The sequence below is a fragment of the Orbilia oligospora genome, assembly GCF_000225545.1.
Source record: "Orbilia oligospora ATCC 24927 unplaced genomic scaffold scaffold00076, whole genome shotgun sequence".
Classification (NCBI taxonomy): Eukaryota; Fungi; Ascomycota; class Orbiliomycetes; order Orbiliales; family Orbiliaceae; genus Orbilia; species Orbilia oligospora.
In genome coordinates, this window is record NW_011645633.1 from 1633387 (window position 1) to 1647339 (window position 13953).

Genomic DNA, 13953 nt, shown 5'->3' on the forward strand with positions numbered 1-13953 from the left:
TTGATTCTGCAGCAGCATACGGAACCATCTCCAGACAGTTTCGAAACCAATACCGTAAAAGTTCTTTTTAATATCCCGCAACGATGCCCCGAGATCCATTAATTGCACTCGTCGGAAAACCGTCTTCCGGCAAGTCTTCGACCTTAAATTCACTCACCGACGCGTCCAGTAAAGTCGGTACGACTAGGCTCTAATCCGCGAGACTCCGTCGCACAATGTAGAAAGGATTATGGACTGATTAGGGTGTCCTAGGGAACTATCCGTATGCCTTTGATGTTATATTACCCCTTAGATAAAGTATCGGCCCGCTGATAGTGTATATGCAGCTTCACGACCATCGATCCACAACGTAAGACTAGTCGCCGAGCTGCGGACAACCGATACAGAGCAACGATGATTATGGTGCTAATTTAAGCATCTTTTCGATCGATTATCTAGGCGCTATCGGATACCTACAGATAGACTGCGCTTGCGCTCGATACGAAGTTTCAGACCGGTGTAAACCAAACTACGGCTGGTGTACAAATGGCAAAAGATCTGTTCCAATCGAATTGCTTGATGTTGCCGGGTTAGTACCGGGTGCGCATCAGGGCCGAGGACTAGGGTAAGCTTTCTCAACACCCTAGGGTAAATATCAGGGTTGGGGTTAGGTTAGGTTAATAAAACATAGAAATAAGTTCTTAGACGATCTACGACATGCAGACTGCTTGGTGCACGTTGTTGATGTTAGTGGAACCACGGATGCTGAGGGAAAGAACACGAGGGGCTATGACCCGAGTTATGATATCGTTTGGCTCCGGGATGAAATCATGAGATGGATATTGGGAAATCTCATGGAGAAATGGTAGGGCCAAATATAATCCCCGATTCTCGTGGTTCTAATTGGTAACACCCACAAGGGAGAGCATAAAACGACGTCATATAGCAACTAGTAAGTTGCTTTTCGCGCCTGGCTATATTCGTTCCATGCTGATTACGGTTCTTGCGTAGAATCAACAGCAGTTTCAACCCTTCAGAACCAATTCTCAGGTTACAGCAGTAACGCAGCCACTGTACAAAGAACTTTGGACCGTTTATCACTAAAAACCCCTCTTGAAACCTGGGATAACTTAACAGTAGAGGCAGTTGTGAACGCCTTTATTGACGAAAAGTTCCCGACAGTATTTGCACTCAACAAGATTGACCACTCGGATGCCGACAAGGTACAACCCGCCATCTAGATTATCTTACCACATCGCTAATTTCCATTTGCACAGAACATTGCTAAGATAGCGAAGAAATACCCTAACAACCCTATGGTCCTCACTTCAGCCATATCGGAAATATTCCTTCGTCGACTGGCGAAGCAAAACTACATTAGATATACACCTGGAGCAGAGTACATAGATACACGGCAGGATCTTATTGATGATGGCGACCCCGAAGGAGGAGGCCTAAAAGAGATGGATGAGAAACTCGCTAATCGTGTTGAGAATCTCAAAGACTTGGTACTGTATAGACACGGAAGCACTGGGGTAGTAGATGTTTTGAAAAGGGCAGCGGGTGTTTTGGGGTTAATACCAGTATGGCCAGTGAGGAATATACATACATTCGGGAATTCCGATGGCAATGAGGTGTTCAAGGACTGTGTTTTAATGAACAGGTATGTATGGCAATAATCCTACTGAAAATATCAAGATACCAATAATTTTGCGTGGGATTTAGAGGCTCTACGGTCGCAGATGTGGCGAAGAAGATCATGGGCGACGCACCGATAGCATACGCGGAGACTGCGGGCGGGATCAAAGTATCTGAAGAGGACTTAATAGAATCTGGAAAAAATGATGTAAGTTTCACAGATCCTTTCTAGCCTTTCAGAAAAGTGAAGTTTAATACTTATCTTCAACCTTTAGATTTTATCGTTTAAAGTCGGGCGAGCTTGAGCGCAGAAATGTCCATAAATTTTCACTTGTTCAACCTACCCCCTTTTTTTTGTAGCGGTATTATAGACAGCTCTGGCCTTCAGATAGATATCTCATCTCACAAATAAAAATCCTGTTTACCTAAAAGCTTTGTTTAAACGAATTATGTCGTGGTGTCCCATAAGAGCTTCAAATTCATAATACGATCAACGTTACGACTCCGTTGCATTTTGGACTGAAAGCGCGTTGGTCTATCATGCATGATACAGAGTTAGCACGGTCACCGATTATCCTAATATTATATAATATTATGATCTCGCAATACAATCATCAAACAGATATCGATATTGCTTTACAGCTAGGATACTGATATGTATTAGATGGTAAAGATTCTTCGGTTCAATATTATGATATCGATGATCCCGTCAATATAGAAAGACTTGCTGCAATCCGATACACTCAGCTCACTATTTTCTTCTTTTTTTCTCCTCGAATTTGTTCGGCCACATAGATGAAGAAGAACATCTTCCCACTCACAATACTGCTTGTGCGACCATATATTATTTTATACTTGAAGCCTGTGAGTTAACTAGTACCCCAGAACAAATTTACTTAGGGTCTTCTAGCACGCGTAGAAGCACCATGGACTTTTTGACAGGTAGTTTAACTGAGGCATGCCTAAGACACAATTGCAATTCATTCGTAAGGTTAGGCATTTTCGCTGCAAATCACTACTAAAAAGGGGTCTGAGCATCATGCATCTCTCGAGATCCTCGGGTTTTATAAAAGCAAAATACAAGGAGCGGGGTGGCCGGTGACCCAATAGTGCCATGCAATAAATGCAAAGACGCTGGGGTGCAGCTTTCTAGAACTGCAGGTACCCCTCGGTGGTTCGAAAAGGATTATTTTGCATGGTGGCCGGAAGGAATGTGAGTTACAATTGACCAATCCCAGGGATTCAATTTTTGAATACAGAGTGGGGGTTACCGCAAGACCTTCGGTCAGGAAATCGTGAAGTGTCCCCAATCGGATGCTAACAAATAAAACCCGTGACTATAAGACGATCAACTAATCAAACACAAGGTAAGGGATCGTGAGACAGAATCCATTATGATGAGAACCGTGTGGTAATCGTTGGGAGCTGAAACTCTGGTCAATTCGCGATTTCTAAAAAAGATTAAAGATTAAAGACTAAGTGGAGCTTGCCTTCGTCATGTGCACACGGCGTATGGAGAGGTATTGTTATCCCACGGAACTCTCATCAGCCATTTGCATAGGTAATATGTCACTGCACAGGCTGGGTGAACGAATCTATGGTCGCACGAGCATATTCAAACCAGGGATAGGGCATCTCGCTTACGATGATACAAATCTGGACCTGCATACATTGAAGGAGTAGAATAAAATTGAATATGAATATAAATTTTGATTTGCCCACGCACAGGCCTGTGTTCAGACCCAGTACAGCGTATTGACGAATAAGAGTGCTTGATTAGAGCGCATGCTGCATAAACCTTGCATATGCAACATTTAAACATTCCCGCGTGTAGAGTTTCAATTTTGATATTCCGTCAAACAGGAGGCCTAGATTGTGGATCCTTGATGCACATTGATCAGAATTTAGGTGTTAATAGGCGAGTTTCTACCAGCTCGAATTTTTGACAGTTTTTTCTGTTGGCAGCTTTTATATCCGTGAGTTTGTTTCTATGGGGGTTTTTGGGCCAAATAAGTGCGGTTTCGAAACGAAGCGTATGTTGATTTTGGGAAGGTAGTCGCGTTTTGAGTAAACCCAATTCGCGGGTTTTCCCGGGAAGACTTTGGTTATGGATTAATACTAGCTATCGGCTCCAAAAAATATCATTCTATTCACGTGATAACTATAGGTGATGTAGATTTCATGGTGGATGTCTCGTATTATCAACAAATTATAATATTAGTGTCTTCGCGTTTCTTGCAACTTCAGGGCCTCCGTCAACTAACAAAGTCCAGTATAGAACGTTAGATTCCATCATTTACTGGGTCTGCGTTCGAAAAGGCCCAGCTTAAATAGGCCAAGTTACTAGTGCTAGGAGCATAGGCTTCTCGTATAAATTTATGAACCTCATTATGGAGAGGCAGCTGCCGGTTCAAAAAGTTGATTAACATAGTATACACAGCTTGCAGCTCAGTAGCTTAGTAGCTGGAAGATAAAGCTGACCCATATTGACCCGGTTCGCCACTGCGCTACCTCTGCAGCCGTATATACGTATATAATGAATCTTGACCAATTATCGTCCCATTACAAGGCGAGAATTACGATGAGACCAGGCATTTAAATCCACCAAAGAGTGGGCCTCAGATTGTTGCGAGAGTGTGGCCTCATGTTGATATTTTTATACATGCTAGTATATAGGATCAAGGTTTAGATCAATTTAGCCCCTCTTTCGGCATTGAGGCCCACATACACCCCCAAAGAGTAAAATCCAGGGATTTAATTTGGGCCCCGGTTGGATCGTGCCTCAGCTCGCTTCTCTGATTCGTGCGCGTGTTTAACGTTTTTAGCCCGATAAGATACACACGACAGTTGCAACTGCCTAGAGTGAACCTCCACATTTCGTCAAGCAGTTGATGTCAACCTGATCAGGCCCAGAAGTCTGGGATTTTACTACCCGCCGCTGGTAACTGGTTCAGACAAAACGACTTCAGTATTTTGCACCGAGGCCGTGGTTCATAAGACTGATAAGTCTAGTATAGACATTAGTTTCCTAATTAAGAGATATTAATATTAGATACTATCTATTTATTCTATTGTTACCAAAGAATCTATATATTTAGCGTGAATTCATAAAATATCGATCGATTTGTCAGCGTATGGGCAACTCAAGTTGATTCTATAAAACAACTCGAGTCAGGCTCAAGTCCCGGCCGCTGAGTAATTTCAATTCGTTATTCCAGAAATCCTTGAAAATACCTACCCGTCTGTTTCGACTGACTTGCATGCATCGGAGTTTTTCGCCAAGCTGCTGGGACAACCTGTTGGTTCTTCAAGTGCAAGCTTACTGGAGAATTGATGCCGGATCTGCAGCTGAACTGAATCCTGGTCGCCATAATCAATCAGTTGTCCAAAGTAGCAAACATCGCAAAAAAATAAAAAAATTAAGGTTGTAAAGAAATATAGCCCAATGCTCCATACATGAATTCGAAATTATCTTGATAAATTTGCCTTGCAGACGCTTTTCAATAATTAGGCAGTACTACAGTGGCTTCCTCGAACAAAATAGAACTTTGGCAAAAAGCTTGTTTAACCGTCGACTCATGGCCATCGAGGCACTTTTATGGAATATATGCGCTCACAACGTGCAGATATTTCGGGCCCGAATATTAAGAGCGGTTGACTAGATTGTTTCTTTCTTTGGAAACCGGATGTTTTGTTCCATTCTCCACTTTGGCACAAATGGTCAATTGCAGGTTTCTGCAAGTTGGTCTGGATATATCGATAGGCATCCCTTTGCAATATATCGCACTGATTCGTTTTGGGACCATGTCCACATGGTATGTATAGCGTTGACTATAGTCAACGACAACAATGCTTGCCATCGCACAGCCTCGGGCTAATTGCAGATCGATGCGTTCTTTAGAGCCGCATAAGCGAACTGCGACTTGGAGTTTAGTACTGGATGGACAATAGACAAAGGATCTATTTTCGATTGTAGCTCCCGTGGATTAGCCGGAACAAAGAACGAGGCGGTGGCACTAGCTGGATTGTTCAAAGTCACCCGGTACCCGAGATCTGGTAGGGCTTTAGAATTGATAATGGTACCGACATGCAGCGTTACAGGAATATTGCCCAAGTAATAAAGTTAATAGACGAGATGAAGCAACATCCCCATGAACGTCATGAACTCTGGGGACTGTGGCAATGATATTCCCCCCAAAAAAAAATTAAAAAAAAATTCGCATGTGCACACTAGGATGCATATTTAAGCTCAGAGAATTATTGACCATCGAAGAGCGTGGTGGTATCGATATCGGCCATTGTCCTGTAAAGTCAGGAGTAAGACATGTCCAAGACTTTATGCGATATCGTGTAATGGTATCATGCAGCATCTCGCCTACTCAGTTTCTTCAGGAAAAGCCTTGCTTCTCATTGGCAAAACCAACAGCTAAGAATAAAATGATCAGTGTGCGGGGGAACTTCGTCGGAGTAACAGCAAGTATCATATCATAAGATAATGGATACTCGCTCGAATTGTGGGTTTGGAGTTTTGTGCGACAGTTTTTGGGCCAGCCGCGAAGCCCTCCCGTGGCACGTTGTCTTGGATCGCGCTCTAATTGGTTCTCCCAACGACAGCCAAGAACGCCCAGCCAAGATTAAATAGAGAAGCATTCGCTGCCCCCAAACTCTCGCAAACCATATCCATGATTCTGTAACCAAACTTGCTGCACACAACTGACTCTCGTTAAGATTGCTCGCTGCTTAACCTGCACAATGCTCGCACGCACGCAACTGCGGCTTAACAGCCCGGCTGGCTGGATGACCCTTTCCGTTTTTTTCTGCCTTGATCGCACTTGCAGGCGACTGCCTGTTTCTGGCAGCCTGCACAACAGTGCATGTTTCTCTTTTGACACCTTGATCTTAACCCTGAATATCCGTCCCCCGTCACGGCGGACAACTCGATATACATTGGGATCCCCTTGAACGCCACCAGCGTACCATTTTACAGATCAATTTTGCCCATGAGTTTTTGTCTGTGAGCAATTCTGATCCCAAATGCCTAGTGTGTGTGGGTTCTTGGCCTGCCGATGGTCCCACACGTGTGAGGGAGGGGATGTCGCGATAGGACGAGACAAGGGTCTTTCGAGCATTTGGGGGTTCCCGAACATGGGCCAAGAGGCCGGTGCCTGGAAATCTCATTGCATATATAATACACTCCCTCGTCGGCCTCAACCTGCATGAGTTTTCTCCTCAATCGTACCGTTATTGAGTAGGACAAAATATCAACTCCCCCTCTAGGATCGCCTGACAGATTCGTATATACTCAGGCTCCGATCTGCTCTCTCTTATCCTCTCACCATTCCCTATCTAGGGATATCAATTATCACGAACAGAGTCACTAGGGTCGATTCATAATATCCATCATCATGTCGGAGGAAAAGCAGAAATGGAGCGTCCTCGAAAGTTGGCGTTTCTTCACAAGGGAAGAGAAGCGCAATATCGCATTCTACATCGCAGGAATCATGTTGTACAAGTTCGGTTTGGAGGCTTATAACGGTTCAGTCATCGCTTTGGCGACTAACAGATACGACTATGATGCCTATATCGGTGGCTACCAAAGAAGGACATTCGAGAGAGTTGGGTTATTACAAGGCCTCAACCAGGCCTTCCAGTGCTTGGGTTCCATCCTTATTGCTCCCCTGATTAAGAGATTCAAGACAAGAACCGTTCTCGCGATCGCTGTCATAGTCTTTGCGCTCTTCGCATCTCTTTTGCTTATCATCGACCGCGCTACTGGTGGTTATCTCAAACCAAAAGGCTGGGATCAGACATACGACAAGAACAACTTTGCTTACTATGGTGACTATAACACCGATGCTATGATTCCAATTTACTGTCTGTCTGGTATCTCGTACGGTATGGTCGAATTGATCAGACGTGTTATTCCTCGAGATATTGTCGGAGGAAATATGCAAAAGTTGAAGAGAATGGACTCCCTCGTTCACATTTTCTACGAAAGTAAGTTTCCTACCTCTCACTGATAGGTAAAAGTGATCTCATTTTCTAACCTTAAAATTTAATTATAGTTACTGGTACTACTGGCGCTTTGTGTACCGCCCTCGCCTTGATCCCCGCCTGCGGAAACAACCAATCATTCATTATCACCCCACTCCTCTACTTTTGCGCCGCTTCTATGTGGTTCATGATCAGATTACCACACTCTTATCAAGTGGAGGTTGGCAATGAGAAAAACTATCTCTTACAGGTTGCCGATGGATGTGTTCTGTTCGTGATGTCCGCTGTAAAGGGCGCAACGATCGTCATGTCCTCCCGTCGGTTCATCTGGCTTCTCCCCGGTTATACTTTCGCTTTGTTCGGTCATCGTTTCCTTGAAAACAACATTGGCTCTTACGTTGCAAAGCGTTACCTCGGACAATCTGCTTGGGCACAGATCATTATCGCCGGTTCCAACTTTGGTGAACTGTTGGGTGCGCTCTTTGTGTTCCTGTTCACCAACCTTGTCCATACACCAATCCCATGGCTCCGATCTGATGCCATCCTCCTCCTTATTGTTTGGTACCTGCCATACTGGAAGCCACCAAGCGGCCAAGTTAACCAAGCGTGGATTGGAGCTGCGACATTCATTCCAATCTCCTTCGGTTGGGCGGCTGGTGATGTCTCGCTTGCCGCTTACATCCAAGCTTCCTTAGCTCGTTTGGAATCCCAAGAAAACTCCATTTCGCCATTAGGTGCCGTCATGGGTTTCCTCTACTCAAGCTACATCATCATCTACGCCATTGTCTCTCCACTTGTTGGAAGATACATCGACAGAGTTAGCGAACAGAACGATGAGCAGATTCAGTCCGGTATCTTCTATATTGCCGGTGTCCACTTCAGCATTTTGTCTGGTATCATGCTTTTGTCCACTTTCATTCCAAGAGGCTCCTTCGCCCTCAACCCCAAGTTGCTCGACGACGTCGAGCTCAATCAAGACGAAGAGTCTTCCGGTGCCGAAGAAGAACAAGAAGACCACTTAGAGAAGATTCCTGTTGGAAAAGTCGATCACTAAATCCTTCCCGTTTTTGATTTTATAACTTTGTTCACTTCTAATTTTACACGGGTTGTTTGTTTTAATGATATCTGGGTTTCAATTTTATGGGCTTTAGGATAAAATCTTTTTGTTTTGTTTTACATAGCGGTTCCCTCGCAAGAAGACTTGTGTAAGGTTGTAGCCATGGCTTCATTTTTTTTCACGCTTACTTTTATTTACCAATTCTAATGGAGAATCAACCACCTCTTCAGTTTTGATTCTTGGACCTGATGTACTTCGACTTCGGGCGTTACTATATACAGAGTATCAATGCATACTCTCCTCTCCCTTCTAACGATTAATGATAATAAAAGTTGCTGTTAAAGAACACTCTGCTGTCCTACGTAAAGGTTGCTTCTACAACGTCCGTAAAGCATATTTTCTATAGGCCTCATAGCCTTGAGTCTAGCAACTTTTGTATGCTAGCCTCAGCGTTAACTTGCATTTAATTACATGCGCACTTTTTTATCAAGGCTAAACTGGGCCAGCACCCTTGGGTTTCAAGGCATATTTATATTATGCAGCTTCGAACCTCAAGTACGCGCATTGAATATAAACTGCGTCTTTGTTTGAATTTCTTGTTTTTCGCCATTCTCTTAGTCTCGTCGTAGACCTAATTTCCTCTGCATCCCGGCATTTCGCAGGCAACACTAACCCCTTTAACACACTATGTAACTGCATATGCAGCACACTTATGTGCTTACTCTTGCCAATTCAATTTCCGGAGGCTCACTTAGCAGAGTCAAAACTAGTGAATCGATATCGCGATAGAACCGAATGAATTGCTTCTCCTATGACGCTATATAATTCATAATCATGTTCTGTCATAATACGAAGCTAGTTAGGTTGAGACCATATCTACAGACTTTTTAATATAACCTTGTAGAAAAGCTACCTCTGGCCGTCTAAAAATACAAAATCGAGGTACTAAACCACAATTCAAAGCCTTCGGTAAGCTAACAAGAATAACCACGGGATCCCAGAATGGGCCTAGATCTTAATGACACCGTAGACTTCCAAGAAAATGTTCAGATAGTGAAATGATAGGGCTTTCATCAGCTAAATCCTTTGCAAATTATCATAAGGGGTTTTATGGTCTCGTTGGTTACTAGTACCAGACAACACGAAGTACAGGGTTTTATATATAAAGTATGTGCACCGATCCGGATATATATCGGCCGGCAGCGTCCCCAGTATCCTAAGGTTGAGGCCGTTTGTTGTGTTCCAATGTATCTGACTCTCAGCATACCATGGCGTGAGAAGCCTAGCCAGGAGGATCAGAAGAAACCTATGAATTAGAGCAAATTAATTGTCACGCTTCGAGAGCGTTATTAACCCAACTTTTTTTCGCTTTCCACCAATGTATGCACACAACTGTATAGCCAAGTTTTCCTCTATATGTAGAGCATGAACGGCGGCAAGCGTTGTCAATTCTTGATTTGCCTAGATCTAAAAGCTTCCTTCAAGCTTTATATACTCTTTTAAGCTAAGATTTTGGCCATTGTTTGGTTGATCCCTACGATAGATTCATAAAATGCTGCTCCAACGGCGTGGGATATTTATAGCACTTGGCATCGTGCTATCAGGCTACAGGTAAGAATTACGCTTCGGTCTACCGTTACGTGCGGGCTTGCGTACTCGGCCTCGTGGCTTCCACGTGTGGGCGAAGCTACATTTTTGGATTTCTATGTGATGAATTTCCACCGCTAGCTTATGCGTGATAGCTAACTTTTTACGGTTGTTACTCGGATTAGAACTATAATACCGGCTGAAGCAGTTCCAGATGCCGATGGATATGACACCGTTCTAGAAAGCGCAATCGGAAAGTACGAAAAAAATAACAAAGCTGCCCTGAAAGATGCTTTATCCGCGCTGAATGATTTGGAAGATGGCTACTTATTAAAATATCGCTTTGGCTGGCGTGAGAATGAAGCTGGACGCCTACAAAAAGCTCAAGAGTCCGGGAATCATTGGGAGCTAACAGAGTTTGCCCGAAAAGGACCATCTTATCAGGAGTTAATTGATCGTTTATGGGTTGAGATGGCGAAGTTATTGTCAAAAGTGCCAACCCCACGGCCCTCAGACCCAGGTAGGGATACTGGAATGATGGACTCATACCGAGATCCGCCCTCCCAGCCACCGTCAGATCACGCGGCGGGCAGGGAATCTCAATCGTCAACACCTTTACCGGTGTCCACAAACGAAGATAAAGTCGTGGCCTTTGATAATATTGTAAGGTTTATGAGTTTTGCTATTGACTTCGCGTTTATAAAGGCAGATCTAGCCCCGAAATTCTTCCGCTTCCAAGGTCGGTCGATTGATAATCAACAGTTATCTATTCTCAAAGAACTAGCCAATTTCTTGGATTCTAAGTGGGGAAGAGGTAGTCCCTTCAGTATCGGTCGCTCTGACGTTGATGGGTTTACTCGCTATCTCTACTCAATTCCGGATGATGTTGAGCATACAGATAGATCCGCCTCGGATTCCGAAGATGAAGAATATTGGGGATATGAACCACTACTACCCATGAGACACGAGTTTCAACCTTCTGGTCTAGTCGAATTCCGAACGGGATTGTCACTATTAAATCATGCTGTGAGCCAGCTCCCCGGATATTGGGCTCGGGCTGTAGAACAGAGGTTCACGGGCGGGATTCCCCCCAACCATCCGGATGTTGTGATCGCCCGGGACCTTGCGGGGCAGATACAAGAATTTCTTGAATTTTACGCGGAGGGCTTGTCGACTTTGTTGGTGAGGGTGGAAAAACTTCCCCCGCTGACGACTCGTTGGGTGGAGCCGACACATGAGCAAGTTAAATGGTGGAGGAAACAAGGCCTCAGTGATAGCATGCTCGAGGAGAATGAAGACTTTTTCAAAGACTTGAAGGTACCCGATATGAACATAGAAGACGAAGAACAAGGCGATATACTCGAAGAAGCATCCGTAACGGAATACCTCCCTTCGCCTGCAAACGAGATAGAGGCCGAGTTCGACTTTCAACCTTTAACAAACCCCAATCAGAACCAAATAGTTCAAGAGATAGACCCTAAAATTTGGAACCCGTTAGACGATGAGCTAGACTTTGGTGATTTTGAGAATGCGAATTTGGAATCATTTGTAACTGAGCTAAACTTTGGGGACACGGTACCTGCTTGGGACCCAAATGACCTCGAGCTGCCAGAATAATATACAGTTAGTCAGAATAAGCAATGGTGCCGGCGAGTCTACTACATCTATCCCAGACATACGTCCCTTCCAGTTATGTGAATTTGGTAATATGGTTTTCTTTGTTACTGAGAAAATCTGCTTTCGTCGCTAGCGCAATGTTGATTAAATACTGCAGAGCTAGCTAGCGCTTCTAGTTAATTAATTAAATATATGTATAACCTACAAGAAGAACTGAACAAGCAAAAAGGCGATATAGTATATATGGTACTTATCCGCCACACAGTCCGCTAGGGTCTTCATATCAAGGTACGGTCAGCAGATCAGCCCGGTCGCGTCATAGCTTTAAAGGCTAGAATACAGCTAGTACTCCAAAGAAAGAGGGACAGTTGAAAATTGCTGTTACAAAATTCTCCGTTCTCTATGCATTATTAGCATCTATTGAGTTCTAATGTTACCACTTGTACAGGCCTAGTACTATGTATAATGGCTTATTCTATTATTTTTCTCGTATTGTAACCACATAATATACTATTAGGAAGGGTGTTTGGGCTCGCGCATGAATCATTAAAGCTCGACCGCACCAGATCCTTAAGTCGAGCTTTGTGGAGAAAGTGACGACATACATCTTTCAAATCATGGGAAACTGAATGCTAACCTAGGTAAATTAATACCCCATCAGAGTCCACTTACTTTCAAAATCACAATATGACGTCTATTGGCTTCGACCGCAATTCTTATTATTCATGAAATTCCCGTCACCCAGATGGTGTAGTACATTTTATATCAACGAGATCCGGAGAAATAAAAGTGTGCAAATTCGTATAGCTTCAAAGCAATCAAGAACACTCGCTATAGTATAGCTCAGTATATGCTACAATGCCCTAGTAGCGACTATTACCGAGTATTTCGTAAAATAGCGAAGAAGTCCTCCTAGCTAAACACTAATCCGCTAAACACCAGAATACTATAGCTTTGAAGGGCGCCAAACTGGTTTTCTTTTCTGAGCGAACGCCGCAAGTCCCTCAACCCTATTTTCGCCATCCATCAACTTCTGGTTGTATAAATCGTCAATTATCTTCGTGGCCGCTTCCATATCTCCAGTCTTCCAGGCCTCTCTTAATCCTGCTCTTGTGACGATCACAGCGTCTGGTGACAAATCTTCAATTTTTTTCGCTAATGCGATAGCCTCTTCGATGAGAGTATCGGGCGAAGAAGAGATTTTATTGATAATTCTGTATTCCAGAGCTTCTTTTGCCGTCAAAACTCGGCCTGTGAGTGCGATTTCGGTAGCAAGGGGGGGTCCAACTAGGCTAACGAGACGGGGGAGGCCACCAGCAGCTGCATAGATTCCACGAAGAGCTTCCGGTAGAGAAAAGCTGGCTGATGGGGATGCGACGATCATGTCACTAATCAATTTAGTTAGCATACCATATTTATCTAAGTCTTGGTAAATAAGAGATCACAAACATACCAGTTTAGAACAATCTCAAACCCACCACCAAAGGCGAATCCATTAACAGCTGCGATAATTGGCTTCTTTCCAATTCTACCGCTGACCCCACCGAAGCGACCTGGCGGATGTTTGAACTCCCATGCCCGTAATTGAAAGTCTTCTTCTGACAAAGAACCTAATTCTATTAGATCCTGGCCGGCGCAGAAGGCTTTATCCCCGGCTCCAGTGATAAGGGCACATCTTAAGGACGGTTCTGTATCGTACCAGGTCCAGATACGGTGTAACTCCCATTGAGCTGCAAATGGAAGGGAATTGCGCTGTTTGGGACGATTTATTGTGACTAAGATAATATGAGGAGTTGGGAAACTAATCAATGTGTATTTGGTGTCCGGAGGGGGCGTCTGGAATGGGGTTGAGGAAGCCATGGTCATACAGATATTGAACTTCGCGTCTATCCTAATAAGTATGCTGAGGAATTATCTTTGGGGATGGAGGAAAGCGACACTTTGCCATCAGCAAAAGATATATCTTCCCCTGGTGGGCCAGCTGTAGCATGTAGGCTAGCTGTAGGCCATCTGCACGCCAGAAACCTGCCTGGCCTAACTGGTATGCTAGTTATTTCTGCCCGCTCTTCCGGGCATGCCTC

At 44.0% G+C, this 13953-nt stretch overlaps 4 protein-coding genes across 4 annotated transcripts; 3 read left to right on the forward strand and 1 right to left on the reverse strand.

Annotated features, from left to right (window-relative positions):
• Positions 1-83: 83 nt before the first annotated feature.
• Positions 84-1922, forward strand: AOL_s00076g461 (uncharacterized protein; the record flags this gene model as incomplete). Its single annotated transcript, XM_011123013.1, has 10 exons — positions 84-177; positions 253-262; positions 327-349; positions 439-604; positions 671-844; positions 900-931; positions 991-1202; positions 1257-1642; positions 1705-1825; positions 1893-1922. The coding sequence occupies 10 exons, from the start codon at positions 84-86 to the stop codon at positions 1920-1922; spliced, it is 1248 nt and encodes a 415-aa protein (XP_011121315.1).
• A 5100-nt stretch (positions 1923-7022) lies between these two features.
• On the forward strand, positions 7023-8665 carry AOL_s00076g462 (uncharacterized protein; the record flags this gene model as incomplete). Its single annotated transcript, XM_011123014.1, has 2 exons — positions 7023-7614; positions 7683-8665. The coding sequence occupies 2 exons, from the start codon at positions 7023-7025 to the stop codon at positions 8663-8665; spliced, it is 1575 nt and encodes a 524-aa protein (XP_011121316.1).
• Positions 8666-10220: 1555 nt separating this feature from the next.
• Positions 10221-11872, forward strand: AOL_s00076g463 (uncharacterized protein; the record flags this gene model as incomplete). The annotated part of the gene is made up of 2 exons (XM_011123015.1): positions 10221-10279; positions 10441-11872. 2 exons carry the CDS (start codon positions 10221-10223, stop codon positions 11870-11872), a joined length of 1491 nt encoding a protein of 496 aa, XP_011121317.1.
• Positions 11873-12818: 946 nt separating this feature from the next.
• Positions 12819-13732, reverse strand: AOL_s00076g464 (uncharacterized protein; the record flags this gene model as incomplete). Its single annotated transcript, XM_011123016.1, has 2 exons — positions 12819-13260; positions 13326-13732. 2 exons carry the CDS (start codon positions 13730-13732, stop codon positions 12819-12821), a joined length of 849 nt encoding a protein of 282 aa, XP_011121318.1.
• Between the last annotated feature and the right edge of the window lie 221 nt (positions 13733-13953).